The sequence below is a fragment of the Sceloporus undulatus genome, chromosome 1 (genome assembly GCF_019175285.1).
Source record: "Sceloporus undulatus isolate JIND9_A2432 ecotype Alabama chromosome 1, SceUnd_v1.1, whole genome shotgun sequence".
Lineage (NCBI taxonomy): Eukaryota > Metazoa > Chordata > Lepidosauria > Squamata > Phrynosomatidae > Sceloporus > Sceloporus undulatus.
This window is the reverse complement of record NC_056522.1, coordinates 75413782-75432997: the sequence shown is the minus strand read 5'-3', so window position 1 is coordinate 75432997 and position 19216 is coordinate 75413782. Positions and strand designations below refer to the sequence as shown.

The 19216-nt window shown below is 40.8% G+C and overlaps 1 protein-coding gene across 4 annotated transcripts in view; it reads right to left on the bottom strand.

Moving 5' to 3' along the window:
* Window positions 1-5883: 5883 nt before the first annotated feature.
* The window catches only part of RPS6KA2 (ribosomal protein S6 kinase A2), a 272415-nt gene continuing 259082 nt past the window's right edge, over window positions 5884-19216 (bottom strand). For all 4 annotated transcript variants that reach the window (XM_042480351.1, XM_042480370.1, XM_042480360.1 and 1 more), the window contains 3 exons: window positions 18037-18154; window positions 13501-13638; window positions 5884-12722 (listed from right to left, as the gene is read on the bottom strand). In XM_042480351.1, the coding sequence (XP_042336285.1) occupies window positions 12597-12722; window positions 13501-13638; window positions 18037-18154 (382 nt within the window). In that variant the 3' untranslated portion in view covers window positions 5884-12596. The remainder of the gene's footprint in view (window positions 12723-13500; window positions 13639-18036; window positions 18155-19216) is intronic.

The window sequence follows — 19216 nt, the reverse complement described above, 5'->3', positions numbered from 1 at the left end:
CTCCAAACTTTCCCCATGGGCAAGTCATTCCCCAATGATTCCCTATGGGCAAGTGTGGCTTCCCTATGGGGAAGCACTGTGGTATGGGAGTGTGTGTGATACCATGAGTTACCCCACTGGGCGACACAAACCCTAATGATGATGCCACTGTTAATTGCTGTTTCATAAAAGGTCCCTGGGAACCTAGGAATGGGATTTTCCCTGTTCTAGATGCATGTGAGGATTCTGGTTTTTCACATTTAGCTCAATCAAGCATATTGAAAATGCAAGATTGCCCCTAAATAAATGTAGTTATCGGGTGACTTTCAAAAGCTTTCGATTTCAGAACAGGAGAGTATTTTATCATGAAAAGATGATTCCTAATCTAGATAATCCTGCCTTTCCAGATGACTCTTAACCTCCTGCAGAACAGGCAATCCAGTTGAGCCCCTACTATTTGCTTACAGGAAGAGATAGTGGAAGGAGATTACTTTTTCAGAAAGATACAAATAACCCTGTTTAAAAGTCAGTTTAAAGCTTGACTCTTTATCTCTGTACCTCTTTGCAATTCCTCATTATGACCTATATGTAATACTTCCTTCTACTAAGAGCAGATTTAAGAGAGAAGAATAGGAATATGTCCACAGGATGCATCTTGCAGCATAGTACCTCCCAGCCCTGAAATTTTACTTATGCATACAAATAAACCTTTAGCCTAATTTTGTTCGTTGTCACCTTTGATCCAGTTCCCTTCCAAACATACACACAAAAACTCTTTAAGTCAATACATGGTGGATAATTAAACTGTAAGTATCCTGGATGGCTGACCTGAACAATGTAAACCTGAATGCCCTTTCCAAAATTGTTAGCATCAAAGAGAAAGTGACAGCGTCTGCTATAGTAGAGTTGGACTGCCAAGTTTTGAAGAATGACTGACCAAATATTGGGAGGTACAGAGTCATACAATTGGAAGGGGCCTCAGGGCCCATAAATACTCAGTGCAAGATCTCCAGCTAAAGCATCCCCAGCAAGTAGCCGTTTAGTCTTTTTTGAAGACCTCCAGAGAAGGGGACCCCACCACTCTCTAGGCAACTGATCCTATTGCCAACTGATCTTACTGTCAAGAAGTTCCTTTTTCGAGCAAAATCTGCTCTCCTGCAGTTCTAACATGGGCAATGTAACGGGTTGAAGACTATCAGTATCTCTCATGGCTGGGGAATTTGTTTTAACCTCATGTTCCAAAGACCTGACCATCCTTTCAGTGGCTGATCAGTTCCATGGGGGACAGCAGCTAGAATCCTGTTGGTGACATACTTAAGTGCAACTCCTGTTTATGCCTGTGTATGTATGGGAGGTGGATGCTGTGGGAGGATATATTTTGTGCTTCCTTATACATTGATTGTGTCTCATCCCTGGAATGCTTGCTGACACAGATCCATCCTCATCCTCACTGCTCAGTTTTTGGGGTATCCCAGGCAGTTCTGACGGCCTGAATGAGAAGGCGCAAACATATGCTAGGGCAGTGTGCAAGGGCAGCTGAAACATGCCAGGACATACCCACCCAGCAGATTGGTAGCCAAAAAGATAGAACTGTACCCTCAATCTCCCTTCCCAGGTGCTGACATATATCAGGGAAGAAATGGGAAAGAGGAAGAAATCTCCATGCCTCTCTTCACATGGTGGCATAGGTACCGCACATTGGAGGGGACTTGTGCTTTGCTAGCATGTTTAATGAAACTCAGCCAATGAGTTTTGATCCCCAGCTAGGATATCTGGTGATATACTGGATCTTGGGGTGATGATGAAGATTACTTGATTCATAGTGTATCTGACTATATCATAGTGTCTCAGTATTTTTGATTATTGGTCACTCTGTTTGTATATAAGGACTTCCAGGCAACTAGACTGTTTATTAAATCACTACAGCTCTGCTTTTTTATGGGTAATTGCATTACTGTTTGGCTCCAATATTTTGGATCGTGAGTTTGCTTGATTTTTTTAGATAAACACTTTTTGGGTAGCATCTTGCTGGTTCTGAGTACAGGCATAACTCAGTTAACAAAACCTCTGACAAAGAAGCTCCCTTTTTTACAAAATCTTTTTACAGCAGCCAAACCCAGCCCCCACTTTTTTGCCCTTTTTCTAGGTGTAAGCTTGTTTGTTGTTGTTTGCAGCATTGGCATTGGAAAGATGCTGAAAGACAGCTTGAGAAAAACTTTCAGTCTTGGGTTGCAGCAGCATGTTTGCACTAAACAATGCAACAATGTTCTAACTGGAGGAGAATAGCATTCTATTCTTGGTGATCCTACTGGAGTGGTGTGTGCTTAACATACAACAGGCAAGGTAAACAGCTGCCTCCAGATTTACTTACTGATCATGTGTAAAGAGCAAAACAAAAAGAGAAGAAAACAGATTAGCCTGTCTCATCGGCTCCCCTGGCATGTTGAACAAGTAGTAGGTTCTGCTACTAAAATGGAAATTAACAGAAAAGGGGAGGCTGTTCAAAGAAAGAAAGAAAAAAAATTACCCTAGGATGCATCTTGGAAGAAGCTTTAAAGTGCTTTAAAAGGTTCAAAATATTTTTGTTTACTTATACAAGTCTTACCTGTCCTGGTTGTTTCATTTCATATATGTACTGTACATAATGCTAGTTTTTAATAGTTCATCTGTTCTTTTATTCTGTGATGGAGGAACCTATTCCTATTCTTTCTGCTTCTGGTACCAAAATTTATGTTAAAGATGTGAAACCCAGGAATACATCTCCTTTATAAACCAAGATATACCTGTACAGGTTGAGTTTCCCTTATCTGAAATGCTTGGGACCAGAAGTGTTTTGGATTTCAGATTTTTTTGGATGTTGGAATGTATCGCTGCACATAGTGTGATATCTTGGAGATGGGACTCAAGTCTAAACATGGCATTTATTTATCTCTTGTGCACACCTTATACACATTACCTGCAGGTAATTTTATATATATTTTAAATAATTTGTGCATGAAACAAAGTTTGTGTACATTGAACCATCAGAAAATAAAGGTGTCACTGTTTCAGCCAGTCGTATGATTTATATAGGTAAATCCCACTAAATTAATGGGTCTGTTCCAATGAGGACAAACAACAGTATTTAGAACTTTGGCTGCCTGCCTTTTCATTCTATAGGTCTTTTGATTGGTAAGGTTTTGTGTTAAGCAGTAATTTTTTTTTTGTTTTTGTATGAGTATTTATTCTAGCAGCTCTTACCTTCGTGATTATATGTGTCTCATGGAGGCTGCTGTTGTAGTGGACAAAATGGAACAGAGACACTATGTGGGAGCCTCACTTGGTCATGTGTATTGGGTTTGTGGGGCTCGCACCCAAACTGTCAACGTTCCAAACTGCTCTACTCAGTTGGAGAACAACCCATATGGGTGAGTCACAAAGACAATCACACAGATGAACTTGTGTTCCATGCAAAACTTTCCAGAGCTGCCAACTAGAACTCTGTTCAATAAAGGCTGCAGATTCCCCATTTTGAATTTAACTTTAGTCATGTGGCTTGCGCATTAGTAATGGCCCTAGATGGAGATGCATATTAAGGCACATTATCTGTCATGTACAATGCTACCTGGATAAGCATTTTCATTCACACTGACTGTGTGGATATTTTCTAGATTAGGGTGGACAAAGGACAGCCATGTGGCAACATTCAGCCCCAAGGCAGTTTTGGCAGCTTGCAGTTCTCAACTCTTCATTTACAGACAAAAAAAAAAAATGATAAAGTGATTCTCCAAAACAAGGTCATTCACCTAATCGGTTGCTGCTCCCTGACACTGTTTTAACACAAAAGCAAATTTCATTTTTCAAAACTAGAAGTGCACTTTTTTGTTACTTCCAGGCTTTTAAAATTTTTATTAGATGCAAACGATTTAAACTGGTCTCAGGACCCACTGAAGTTCCCACGATTAGGCTACAGTATTTGTGTCTGTGGCTTCACAAAGGACAGAGACAACCTGGATCCCAAGCGAAGTGACCTTACTAACACTAATGGAGTTTAAATTTTCCTGCCCTCTGCCCCTATATGGCCTCTGAACTACCAACTAAAACTACAAACCAGCTGAACTACAACAGATGCAGCATCTTAGACAAAAATGTAGGCCTGTGACTCTGACATTACCACTTTGCTTCTCTTGTATGATTTGTAAACATCTTTTGCCCAATGAAGAAGCCAGTGGAGCTTCAAAAGCTTTCATGATGTATTTCGTGCATTTTGGCTGGCCAGTAAAGGTATCACACTTGATAGATTTGATAATTTTTTTTTATTTCTGTATAAATAAAGAAGTACAGATGAAGGCCAATACCGAGGTTCCTTTCCAGGAGCCTGTCACAGTAAACCTTTGCCCTATTGAACCCATGGACACTTTTTCCCCTGGCATCATCCTTTCACATAAACACATGGAACTCTGAAGATCAATTCAGACAGTTTCACAACACCATTCACCCAGCAGCTGAGGCCAGCAGCTGTAGCAGCAGTAGCAATAACAGACACAGTGCACAGAAAATAGGATAAAGAAGCTTCCCTAGAGACAATTGTGTTTTACAAGGTACAAAGTCCCAAACGATGTGCTATAAAAATATAACACTTCATAAAATCAAGTTTACTTCTTAAAAAAATTATTCTGGTACATATATAATATACAATGGCAGCCCCTTTCAAACATGAAACCTTGAAGCATGGACATTTCAAACAGTTCACAAACATGGATGTGGAATTTTAAAAATAAACCACTGCACCATAGTCTAGAAATACTAATAACTGTATGTTTGAAAACTTAACACAAACTTTATACCCCAAAGTGTTCCATTGTTTCCTGCAGATCAGATTTTGAACCCATTTGATGGTTTTAGTCTTTAAGGCATCCCATAGGTCGTTTTAAAATGGGTAAATACATAAATGTGCAAGTCTGAAACTACAACTCATCTAGAATCTACAAATTAGTACATTCTGCAGTAACTCAGGTTACTTTTGTACAACTAAATATGAATTAAAGTTGTGATTCTGTGCCTGGGAACAGAGCACCAATCTTCCCATGTAATTTCTTTCACATTAAGCAAAAGAGAACATCTTGAGATTGCAACTGTAGATCCCTTTAGTTCCTAAAGGGAGAAGTTGTTGTCTATGGCGGGTTACAGACCGCCAAATAGTACGTATACAATACGTACTAGGGTTAGGAAGGGGTGGTGCTTCCACACCCCCCTAAACCTAGTACGTATTGAATACGTACAAGATGGCGGCGCCCTGTTCATACGGGCGCCGCCATCTTTACGTATCGGATGCTGAGCATCCGTACGTTTCGCAGCCTTTATGACGTAGCAAGTGCGCCCCTGGCGCCTCGCTACGTCACAAACGCGACTCAAAAAGAAGCTCCATTTTGGAGCTTCTTTTTCGGTCCGCGCGGGAGCCATGCCGTCTGAAGGCTCCGGCTCCCCCGCGGACCTACTGGTGGCGGCGGCAGACCGCCGCAAAGCGGCGGTCTGTACCCCGCCTCTGTTTTGAAAGTACTGTACTATAACTGAGTGCAAACATCCAAACTAATGAATGAGAGAAATTGTTAAAGAGGGAAAATCGAATAAGAACAAGGAGGAGTACATGAATGACAGCCATCCACTAGATTCAAAAGGGGAAATAAATACAGAAAATATTTGGCCTACACCAATAACAATGATCCCATGAAATTGTGCTAAGTTGGACTATTACTGTTTCTAATGAACAAGTAGGGCTGTAATACTTTCTGCCTGAAGTAGAAGTATTAATTTTATTATACCAGATGAATAGGGACAGCCTAGAGCAGTGGTTCCCAACCTGTGGTTCGGGATCCCTTTGGGGGTCGAATGACCCTTTCATGGGGGTCGCCTAAGGCCATTGGAAAACACCTATTTAATTACAGTTATGAAGTAGCAACAAAAATAATTTCATGGGTTTGGGTCACCACAACATGAGGAACTGTATTAAAGGATTGCAGCATTAGGAATGTTGGGAACCACTGGCCTAGAGGATTTTCATTGCCTGAGGGGAAGAAGGTGGCACCATATCACCCATAAAAGCTGTCTGAACTAGCAGCTAAATTTTGCTGTAGTGCTAGTAATGGGACTGCACCCTATGTGGCACATTTAGGGGATTCAAGGAAGTATACACAGCCCTGTTTCCAACACCTTGCCACCATTCTCTATCTCTTAACCAAGGCCAGACGGATGAGTGTTTTGCAAGATAAATACATATTGACTAAAGACTGCTAAGGAGCTGCTCTCCTTAGAGGGCCAGAGTACTGGTCGTGAGTCCTAGCAGTTTGAGCGGCAAGCAACAATGCTCCAGTTCTGGCTACAGAATATGGACAATAATTCCCAGAGTTCCCCAGAAATCATAGTAGGTGTAGTCTGAAGTAATGTTTCCAAATTGTGTTCTGTTCCACCTTCATAGGATATAACTTTTACTTAGAATTTTTATATAGATTGTCTTCATGAGGTGAAAAAGGGAATTTGAGATCCATAAGGGTTTCACCACTCCTCTAGATTAAACAAAATAAAGACTGGCTGTAGTTTAATTAATTTGGAATTGATTGCCTATCAATGTCCACATTTTCCCTTGCAGTCAACTATTTTGAAGTTTTTGTAAAACACTTTAGTTGCATTTTCGACTTGAGTTGTGGGTCCAAGATATTTGAATTTAAGTGACTTATACTGGTAAAAACTTTGAATAGCATTCATTTTCTGATTTTATGCCTCCTTCAATAGCTAACAAATAAGCAAAGGAAAAAAGTGAGGAAGAAAAGTCTCTGTCTTCCTTCCATAGTAGCACAGTTGCATAACTGTGTAACTGAAGGGCATATGGGGTTGGGATGTATGGGAAATCACTGTGGATGGAATTGCATCCAGAGAGGTGAGGCTTGAGCAGGAATGGTACCACACAACTCATTCACAGAGGTGTTCAGGGGTGATTCATAAAGCATCGTCACCCATTTGTTGCTCTTCCATGTTTTCTCATTACATATTCCAACTTCTTTCACTGTACACATACATACATACACACACACAATGTTAAGGAAAAAAAGACCACATGCCTTTTGACTGATAGCACCAGGAGTCATTATCTGGAAGCTTTCCTGACACCAGTATACAGAGATACACGAGCTCTTACTTCATGCTAAAACATGTATGCTAAATGTGCGCTTTATAGAATATGTTTTCCCTACTCAGGCATGAATGTCACTGCTGCACAAAAAGGTTAGGCACTGCAATTTGAACATAAATATACCTGTGTAAGCCTAAAAGTATGAGGGGTCATCCTGCTCTCCTGAAATCAATGAGGTTGACCTCAGGCGGTGCTTACAGCAGGACTATGATGAGGACCTTTTATCTAGAACTTGTATACTCACCAAAGACAAAGGAATCTCCATTTCTGAATGATCTGACACTAAAACCTGGAAGTTAAACGCTCACTTGCCATTTACTTGCCATTTTAAGAACTCAAACATATAATGAAGATAAGGATGTCCCTTTTCAAACAGAGTACTTTCTCAATATGTCAGTAGAGGGGAAGTAGCAACAAGACCTTTTTAATGCTCCCAGAATTTTATTTTTTGAATTGACATTGTGGTTAGCCACCAAAATTCTCCAGCAAATTGCAAAATGCACTATAGTCAACAGGAAGAGAAAGCTTTTAATAATCGGTGTGTATCAACAATTTTCTGTAATTTTTGAGGTATATATCATATTAATTAAAGTTAATTTAAGCACATTTATCATCAATTTAAATACAAATATAATTTTAATAATAAGTATGACTGGTGGATTTCATTTGTTAATAATGGTATTTATATATGAACATTAAAATGGAAAAGTTTAATTTTATCAACTGGATGCATTTTTCCCCATTCAAAAAGTCAGATAAACATAGCTCTTTACTCCTTAGGCTGTCCTCTTGAGCTGGTGGCCTCTTAGTACTTGCCCAACCTGAAAACTGGCCCTCAGGACCACAGAGGTTGCTCAACCCATGCAGATCACAGACACATCTGAAAAGGTCCTAACTTCTTCAGTGTTGGTCTACATTCATTGCCAAGCTGGTGTTAAAACCACTTTGCTCTTCACTGCAACCCTGGCTCAGGAGAGTTTCGCGGCCCTTTGATGCACTTTTGGGGAGGTTGGGAAGCTCTTGCAGGTAAGGGAGACTGCCCCTGTCCCAATTCCACTATTCTGCCAGTGGAAGTCCGGTGCTGTATACTGCCATGCAACCATAGACCCAACCCTTTTAAAGAGTAGTTTCATCAACCATTCCTCTACCTTGCCTTACTGCAGAAATCATGAAGCAGGGCTCCCATAAAACCTGACATAATTACATTGGATTTAGAGAACCCAACATATATTACATAACTTTTTTTAGGGTTGCTACCTAAAACAAGCCTAACCCTTTTCTGATACATATTTTTTAAAGTTCCATCTTCATTCTAAATATGCAAACATTCCAAATAATAGTTTCATAAAACGTGAATGCTTAAATCGAGTTCTGACTAAAACAGACCCACTGAATCAATTGCTTGATGATAGTCAGTAGTTATGTAAATAAGAAATAGGATTGTTAAGAAAGATGCTTCTCAGCTTTTGATCTGTTTAAATTTAAAAATGATCTGGACAATGTGAAAAATGTATTTTTATATTATTTTTTGCTCAAAGACATGCTAATCAAGAGTTGTTAATCATTGTTCTCTAGTCATTAACAGAATAATTTTAATCTGTTGGTATATAGTCTTGATATTGTGGCATAATACTTGAATGAACTTGAATGGAATGTCTAATGTCTTCTGGAGTGAACTCATCTGAATAAATTCATCATGCCATCCCCCTGTTCCATTTGAAATGCTGTTTGTGTGTCATCCTTCCATAAGATAGGAATACAGCAGAAGCAAGTTGAGTATCTTGAGGATCTTAGACTATAAGACTATCCATATTTTATTTCAAGTAAGATTAGGATGTGACTACCATCCAGAAGGGGTAGGTTGCCAGGTTCTATTTAAATCCATGAAAGGCAATTTATTAATGGCTCCACATGTCCTGAAACACAACTAATCTTTTTTTTTAAAATTTGGGCCAGTAATTTTTCCAAAACTGAGCAATTTTAAAATTCTGTGCAGCATATATACAAGAGCCACTGTTTTCCCCCTCATCAGAAAAAGCCAGCATCCCTGAATTTGCTGTGTCACCATACTTTGAAAGTAGCAAACAACATTACTCAAAGACAAAACCGACACGTTTATACACTTGTTACGTCTTGTACCTCAAAGACATGTAAAGTTAGGAACCTACAACTAGGAGCCATCACAATAGAAAATGTACAAAGATGGCAACTGCTCTGCATACATCTTGCAAGCCAAGTTAGTGGAACAATCACCACTACCAGTGTAAATGACACTAGATGTATTAAGTTTATAATGGATGTAAAAATCCTTGTGTAACAAACAGCTCCTGCCAGAAGATTCCAAATATTGGACCTGAAACTTGCAAACAGATGAATGTGACATTTCAACATGTGGTAGAAGCTTTGTGAGAGCTGAATACCACTAGATAAATCTGTTCTACTGTGTTTCGGCACCCAAGAACTTGAGGATTCAGTCATTCTAAATATGTAGAAGCCCCATGATGTTGTGTAACTAAACAGCAGATCTATATAATGTTCATTTTATATATTTTATATACTTGGGTATCAGAAATATGTTAAATATAAGATTGGGAAATGACCAAAACTGTGTATCAGATACAATTTTTATCTACATGAAACTGGACTAGGATTAAGACTTGATTATAAATTTAATATGTGACATATAATATACCCTGCTGGAGTAATGTAACACCTGAACCCTAATTCTGTGAAAGAGGGACATGCTATTTCAATTATTTCCATGGCTCATCACCTAAAAGCATTGTACTCCAGCTGCCATTCTTAGTAAAGATTTGACCACAGACTTGACCAGTGTAATGTGACATCTCCTGCAGTAACCATGGAAGGACATGGGCATTTTCTGCACGGTCATTTATGGACCTGAGTAATAGGCTTCTGGTAAAGCAGACCTATATGATGAAAACACCATATCTTTTGTAGAGTATATCCAGGGCACTTAACCAATGTGAAAGTAACTATCTTTAGATACACAACATAAAAACAGGTGGACTTTTTCAAGATTTCTAATATACACATTATCTCCTGCTGTACTTCAGACAACTTTTTCATTTTATGGAGTTTCACAGCATTATGTTATTCCAGAAGTCAAGCTTGAAGAGCAAATGCTCTACTGCAGTCCTATGTGCACAGCACATAAATTGAAATATTAAATATAACTTTTAAATTAAGGACAAAATAAAATATGTTACATAACAGCTTGTTGGACATGAAAACCAATCTCCAGAAGCACATTACAGTAGTTAATGTAACCTTCTGCTCCCTTGTATATGCAGACTCAGTTAACAGGGATCTCCCAAACTGTAGGATCACAACAGTAGGATACAATAATATTCTGACTTCACCCCCTACCCACCTCACAAGCAGTAAAAGAATGTAGCACACTGGCTTCTCCTGCATAGCTCTGGAAACTGACAACATCAAGTATGAAAATCAAGTAAAGTGCTTAAAATAATGGTGATAGTACATCTCTGAAACACTGATTTCAACACATTTAGATTGCAGTCTAAGTGGAACTGCAGGGGAATTTACTTTTGAGACGCAGACATTTGTAGCATAGCCTTGCTGACCTGCCTAAATCTGTATTGTGGCCAATGGATGCAATCTAGTTAATTATCAGACATAAAACATGGCTGTGGTATCAGTTGGAGGTGGAAAGATATCTATTTTTGTCACCTAGATTGTGCTCTACAAAGGCCACAATAGTAATGAAAAATGTTTAGAATGCAATCCTATATAGCCACAGAAAGATGGGATTAAATCCCATTGAATTCAGTGGTACTTAACTTCTGATTAGACACGCATAGGAATGGATTGTTTGTCCAACATAATAATTTTCTGTGATAGTGTGAAATACCGTAGACTTCTTAAAGTTTCTCCATTGACAACTTCTCTACTACTGGTCAGTGTGCTTCCAGCTGGTGAGCTCCTACCTCTAATACTCAAAAAGGACAGTAGGAAGCTATTCTGTCTTTTTTGCTTGTAAGATGAGGTACTTAATGACTGCACATTAAAAGTCTCATCTGGAAGCACCCAGAGACTTTGGCCCAGTACTGAAAGCGGTGGTCTACGGCCAATTTTATGGCTCAGGTGTGCGGAGTGTCCTGGGTGCAGCTTTGGTGGCACCTTCTTTTTACAGAAGGAGCCCATGATGGAAACCCTACTGCGCACAGCTGGCACTATCATGGCTCGGCCCCATCCACATGCTGTCACGATGACGCATGCGTGGCACAGTGTCCAACAATGGGGCCTAGCGTGTGGACTAAAAATAACTTGCTTTCAGCGGGTTCTTTTTAGTCCTGACGGAGGCCGCGCTGTTTGGTTGGTGCAGCCTCCTTGCAGCATAAAAACGGGCAGCTACAGGCCACCCTTTTGGGGCGGTCTGTTGAGCCCCTATGATTTCTTCCTGTAGACATTAGTCTGGCATTATGAGCCACTATTTTAAAACTGAAGAGGCAAATCAAAGATCATCATCTTCAAATGAAAGCAGCAGGAAAGTGTGTAGCTTAACATACAGTCCTTAGAACTTGCTGTCTTGTGTTTGTGCATGTAGATATGAATGCGAAGAGTAGAGAGTAATACCAGCTGTGCTTATCCCCAACTTCCACATACTCCAAGGCTCTATTTCCACAGCACCAATACATGAACACCTGAACTAACACAGGTTCCTCTATGTGCGATATGTTTCCACAGTTTATCTGGGCTAATATAGATTGTGCATTTATTATATTTACATGGGGGCCCCTTGACTATGTGGATCAGCAGGTGCCCCACTCTGACCTCCATGCATTTGTTTCTATAGGGAACTAACACATAGAAAGGACTTTTTGAAGAAATAAACAGATACCCCACCAACTGCTCATTCCCTTCACATAAAGCATCTCTTTCAACAGGCCATTAGATTCATGGTGTCACAATTCTATTCTCCTTTAGCTTTCTTGAGATGAACCTCACTGCACCTTTGGATGGGTAGCTAGATCAAGTTATGACAATTCACCATGACACAAATGCTGGTAGCATTGACCTCTAAAATCAAAACTACATGTTTCTCTGTTGAAAAGTGCTTACAAAAAGTCATCTTACAGAGCATCTAAAAGATTCCAAAAATAGCATTTGGAGAAAAGGAGGAAGGGACAAAACAGGATTTCAGCCATTTATACTTAAATAAGAAGCAATACAGCAATTGAAAAATTGGCACATTTTTGAGTAATTGCTAACTCAGGATCTTGGCGATAATGTAAAAAAAGAAGAATCTGAAAGCAAAGAATAACTTTGCTTTATGATGAAATTCTGCTAATTCCAACAATTTATGTGCCAATAGTCCAGCGCCCTGCAAAATTAGCAATATATGTCAGCCTCCCTGATTGACATACAGTGTTTGTCTTCCTTTCTCATGCTAGGCATTTTAGGACCACTACAACCTCGTTGAGGTCAGTCTTTTCATCCCCCGACGCTGGGCCAGGTTGGAGGACAATACAGGTTCCAGTCTTGGTGCCTGAGGTGTTCGATTTAAAGCAAAGTATGTGGCTGCCATTGCACCCTGAAAAACAAAGGTAAAACCAGGAAGCAGTTAAGAGCAACTCCTTTTCCTCTTCCTCATTTCCTTGCACCCCCACCCCATTTAAAGAAAAGGAAGCACCTGTATTTAGACAGGACTGGGCTAAGAGCTTTTCCTGTGGACTCTTTCCTCAGCCAAAGGACTCCATAAGGTAGTCACCTATATTCACTAAGGTATACAGCTCCTCTGGGTTAGGGATCCTTCTGAGGCTATTAGATATTTGTCACGCTGTGGAGGATCATGTATATGGCTACTGGTGTAAATCTCTCTCGCTCTTCTTTCCCTTACCAATTCATTATACTAACTGGCAGATGATGTAGGAAAAACTAATTTAATTATTTTAAAGCAGGGGTTGGCAATTCAGAGGAGGCAAGAGCCAGGTTTTTACCTTGCACCAACCCCATTGGATCAAATCCATGTGTTCTGGACATTACATTGCATAACCTCTGGCTGCCATTTTGGCCTATTTTGGTGTTTGTGGGAGAAGGAATGGGGTGTGATCTGGGTGTTAATGAAAGTGAACCACTGCATTGTGGTTGTTTGTTAATTTGGGGGCAAAAATAGCCTGAAAACCAGCTTTTTTTTTAACCATATAAGTTTCGGAGTACTTTTGGGTTTACCAGGGGGCTTCAGGGGCCACAAAGTGGAGCTCAGATGCTTCATGTGGTGTATGAGCCACACTTTTCCCATTCCTGCATTAGAATTACATAAAGTCATCAGCCAACTTTTCTGCATACCATAAGGCAATGTAGCCACTTACCTTTACCAGGTGTACATCCTGTCTGATGAGCTGATTTTGGGACAGATATTCCCTGTTTATTATCCACGGGTGCCTTAAAACCTGGGCTGCTGTTAAGCGCTGATGGGGGTCTACATGAAGCATCTTTGACACAATATCCTGTTATAAAGGATTTTCAGAGAGGATTAAAAATGTAATTTTAAAAAGTCTTCTGTGGATAAAATTCTGTTCTATTGACTGGACAATATCAGTTTACAGTGAAATGTAAAATGTTATTAAACTTCACTGTATGACTTTAAGGAAGTGGAGGGAGAGAATTAGGTGATTATCACACCAGTCCATCCGAAAACCACTTCTGTACTCAGAAAGTCAGTGGGATACACTTTTGATGGTGCAAAAGAGAGGGTGCACTCTTTTGTACCATAATCCTATTCCCACTTCACTGGTGTTGGCTCCAGTGTTTGCTTTCTCAACAATATCTGTTGAAACACGACAGTATCACCTTCCATCACCCTGCTCCATCTCCTGTCTTGTGAGACCTATGGTCCTGCAAGACCTCTCAGTGGGATTTGGAACAATAATCATGCCAAATCTTGGATGAAGGCTCACAATGCCATCACAAGACTCCATTTGAGCACAAAATACAAGTAACTGGCCTGCAAGAGGCTCCCCGCAAATGGAGGCATCAGAGCAAAATTTCCCATCACCCTGGTTGCTTCACCTGCACTTCCATGATTGTTTTTTTAAAAGAGAGAAGCCATAATTGTGCAATTATGCAATGGTGAAATTACATAATGATGCTATTATGGCACCACTCTAACTCTCTACACAGATCAGGAACACACATTATGCCACTTCTAACTTCTTTCTATGCTTTTTCCTTATGAAACATCACTTGTCTAGGTCTGCTTTTGTATATTTTCCTTTAAAACTTTTATAAATTTTTCCCTTTTTAATTACTCTTTAATCTCTTCTTCAACCCTGTGGTTTCTCTGTGCACTAATAGGATTACATCAGAATTGTGTTACTGTGCTCCTCCCCTTTATTTAAAAAAATGCAGCAAAATGTAAAAATCATACAGAAGAATGGAGAATGAATGGGAATCCTGTTGTCTTCCCAGTCCAACCACTGGAAATAGTCTTGAGACGTCTCTGCCGGAAATATCAAGGGAATCAGCTTAAAATTGGCCATTGTAAAACCGCTGCTTAAAAAGCCCTCCCTCGACCCCCTGATGCATAATAATTACCGGCCAGTCTCGCTACTGCCATTTTTGGGGAAGGTGATCGAGAGGGCGGTTGCAATCCAGCTTCAATCGATCTTGGACGAAACGGATTATCTGGACCCATTTCAAACTGGCTTCCGGGCGGGCTACGGGGTTGAGACGGCCATGGTCGCCTTGGTCGATGATCTCCGTCTGGGCATTGACAGGGGAAGCGTGTCCCTGTTGGTGCTCTTGAACATCTCAGCGGCTTTCGATACCATAGACTATGGTATCCTTCTGGAGCGCCTGGCAGAGGTGGGAATCAGTGGCACTGCGCTCCAGTGGTTCCGATCCTACCTCTCTGGGAGGTTCCAGATGGTGCAGCTGGGAGACGTGTGCTCCGATAAGAGGGCCCTTACATCTGGGGTCCCTCAAGGAGCCATTCTGTCTCCCATGCTTTTCAACATTTACATGAAACCGCTGGGAGAGATCATCCGGAGACATGGGGTATGGGGTTATCAGTACGCTGATGACACCCAAATAGTCTTCTCTATGTCTCCGACTGATGCAGTGACTGGGGATGGCATCTCTCCTCTCGTGGCCTGTCTGGAGTCGGTAATGGGCTGGATGAGGGAAAACCGACTCAGTCTGAATCCAGAGAAAACGGAGGTGCTCGTGATAGGTTCTCCTGGCCCGGGGATGGCGGTGGTTCCACCTGTCCTGAATGGGATCACGCTTCCTGTGAAGGACTCGGTACGCAGTCTGGGGGTGCTCCTTGACTCGTCGCTCCACCTTACATCACAGGTGGATGCGACGGTCAGGAGCACCTGTTATCAGCTTCGGCTGATACGCCAGCTGCGTCCCTACCTGGGCCAGAGGGACCTTGAAACGGTAGTACATGCTCTGGTAACCTCTCGCTTGGATTTCTGCAGTGCGCTCTACATGGGGCAACCCTTGTACCATACCCGGAAGCTACAAATAGTACAGAATATGGCAGCCAGACTGGTTACTGGCATATCCAGAGCCAGCCATATAACACCAGTGCTTAAAGATCTGCACTGGCTGCCTATTCGCTTCCGGGCGCAATACAAGGTGTTGGTTATTACCTATAAAGCCCTAAATGGCTTGGGCCCAGGATATCTGGAGGACCGCCTCTCCCCATACAATCCGCCCCGCACTCTCAGAACATCAGGGCAGCAGTTATTGAGGGTTCCAGGGGCCAGACTAACCTCTACCTCTAAGAGGACTTTTTCCATCTCGGCCCCTACCCTCTGAAATTCTCTGCCCATTGAGCTCCGCTCGGCCATCTCCCTGGCCCAGTTTAGAAAGGGGCTGAAGACCTTTTTATTTAAGCAAGCATTCCCTGATGCAAGCCCCGATTAACCTTTCTCCCCCCCCCTACGTCAGCAGTGGCAGCTGGCTAGAATGTTTTAATGGACTGTGTTTTAGTTATATGGTATATATCAGGGGTAGGCAAGCTTTTTGAGCTGGGGGCCGGATTGCTGTCCCTCAGACAACTGGGGGGGCCGAAGCCAATAATTAAATAATTAAAAAAAAATTAATTAAATAAATAAACTGGGACAAATATAGGACAAAATTTTCAAACGGAGGACACTTTTTTCTAAAAAAATGGAGGACATGCAAAAAAATTGCTGATTTTTAAAAAAATGTTAATATAAATGCATGTTTTGGAGGCTTCTATAGACAATTGCCCCCCTTGCCCACTGCCTGCCCCCCTTGCCCGCCTCCTCCTGATAGGCCAAAGGCCCCACGCCCTCATGCGAGAGGCCAAAGGCTCCGGCGGCAATCGGCGGCAGGACCGGGCGGGGGCCGGTCCCAAGGCCTTGCCGGGCCGCATCCGGCCTGCGGGCCGCAGGTTGCCTACCCCTGGTATATGTGATTGTAGATGTATATGATATGCCATGTATTTTAGGTATGCTGTACACCGCCCTGGTTTTAAGAAGGGTGGTATAAAAATAAATTTATTATTATTATTATTATTATTATTATTATTATTATTATTATTTATCACCAAGGGAAAAGCAATGAAATCACACTCAAGTTCAGCACACTCTGCTCCCAGTGTTGCAGCAAAGAATAACAAGACATTCACACCCATAGGGGTTTCTAAACTACAGTTGGACAGGGAGTCATTAATGGATTATTTCAAGTGGGGAAATAATCAAATTCCAAATGACTCAATGGCAGTGAAGCACTGGGAGAACCACTAGGGCTCAAAACAGATGGGCAAAATGATGTGGCTTCAGGCCATACTGGGGACGTGACATTTATATGACGCACACCTCAAACGCAGCCTGAATCTCAGCCAAGGCTACGCCAATGAAAAAGAACTTGTCCAAAAAGGAGCAGATATAATCTGCTCCTGCCAGCAGCCTGGTTGAGGACCTTGGCGGCGGGCCGCATCGAGAATGGTCCCATGCAGTCACCGCAGTCCCAATGCGATTGGCACCAGAGTGGCCTTGTGTCACTCCTTTAGGCCCGTCTGCATAACTTAATGTCATGCAATTAGATCTAGGCAAAGATTGGACTAATGCAGTACAACTACAGCATAACAGTATCATATGATAAGCTCCCTGGTGAACTGACTTGGGTTGCAATAGGAATCCTGCATGCAAGTCCTGACCTGTTAGCACACTTTTTCTGTACCAGAGCTGCTGATTTGTAATCATTCCACAGTGATTAGGATGTTATCATACAAGAGAGACTCTTTGCATCTTGGCAACAGTTTCCTAGTGCTGTGCTAAGTATGGTTGAAAACCTTTCTTTCAAAATTTACATGAGGACACATTAGCTGGTTCACAACTTGGCCTCATAAATTAGGCAGCAATCCAAGTGATACAGCAACAACAAATTTTATTCATTGTAGATAAGAAGGAGACAATATATTAAATCCATTTTCAGTGAGAATCATGGATTAAGTATAATATGTGCTACTCACTGTTGTACCAGCCATCGAACTAAAACATAATCTTGTTTAAAAATGCTGTCACTAAAAACTTGTGCATTAGTCTAGTGGACGTATGTACATCCAAAACTCCCTCCTATGTTATTCCTGCATTAATATGCACAATAAATATACATTTCTATTATTATAATCTAGACATATGTTCCCCCCTAATATGCACATCTTATCATATTCCCTTGGGTACTTTAACTGCAATGCTTCAAGCTAACAGTTTGAATTCTATTAAAGCTAGAACATGGAAGGTGTTGATTATCTATTATTTAAAGATGAATAATGTAATATTAAATAACACTTCTTGGACCTTAGAGAAATGTTTGCAACTTAAAAAGTGTCTGAAAGGATCATGTAAGATGTAATGTTATCTACTTACTTTAGCAGCATCAGATATTGAATCCCAGTTTCCTCCTGTGAGTGCATATTTTCCACTGCCAATTCTTGCCAGAATCTCCTCTGGAGTATCATCTGGTCCATTTGCAAAGGGAGTGAACCTGTTAAGCAACAAGTGATATTTTAAAAAGAACTGTGTATGCTGTAGAATTATTTGATCATAACAGGACAGTTCGTTCCATAAAGCTTTCACTCAAACCAACACACACTGAAGAAAATAAGGATGTGACTATTGAAAATTATTAATGTGATTAATTAAAACCACAATAGGAATAGTAGGATGTTGCTCTTCATCTTCATGAACACAACTGAACAGTACCTCTTTTAAACTGCTAATAATACCAAAATTTCCTTTAGAAAAAAAACTGGGGGTCTTCTCTCACAAATACCTAATTTTATGCAACTTTCTTACAACTGGAGAATGTTTAGCATTTTAGTAAAACATCTGAAAAACCTTAAACAGGAAAGACCTGACTACTTAACAAGACACATACCCCCCCGCCCGCCAAAAGGATGAGTAGCACACTGTGATGCAAGTCAAAGAAGCCCCAGTATTAAAGACAAAGGAATAGCTTGTTTATCTAAGTTTAAATTTAATGCATACTAAATATCATGTGTACTAAAATCCCAATTGTTGTTTTCATTTGTATTAAATAATAGGGAACAGAAGTGCATCGGAATCTGAACTGAAAAAGCACTGGCACGTGGAACTTGAAACCTGTGTAACAGGGAACATTTTGAACTGGGTAAAATTCCAAGTCCAGAGGCCAATGTTCTTTTAGTCCTAGTCCACCATACAGAGAAATTGTTGCAACTATAAGATCCTGCTAGCTGATAAGGAAAAAAGGAGGTGGAGGCCATGCTTTGGGTGACAGAAGGGATCAGGGCTGGGTTAGAAATCAGCTTGTCCATACTAATCTGAAGGGGAGAATTGGGGAGAGGAGCCCCCCCCCCAAAAAAAAACCTCACATGCTTTTAAACATACCCTTTTAAGTTTATTTAAGTGAACTTCTACAGCACTTTTCATTCTTCCTATGCTCGCTTTTGGTTTTAGTCATTTATATTGCTATCTGAGCTTTATCTCCTCTGCTGCCTATTGGAAATAAATATTTTACAAAGTAAATTCTTGATGGACATTCTGGTTGATGATAGGCTAAGAATTT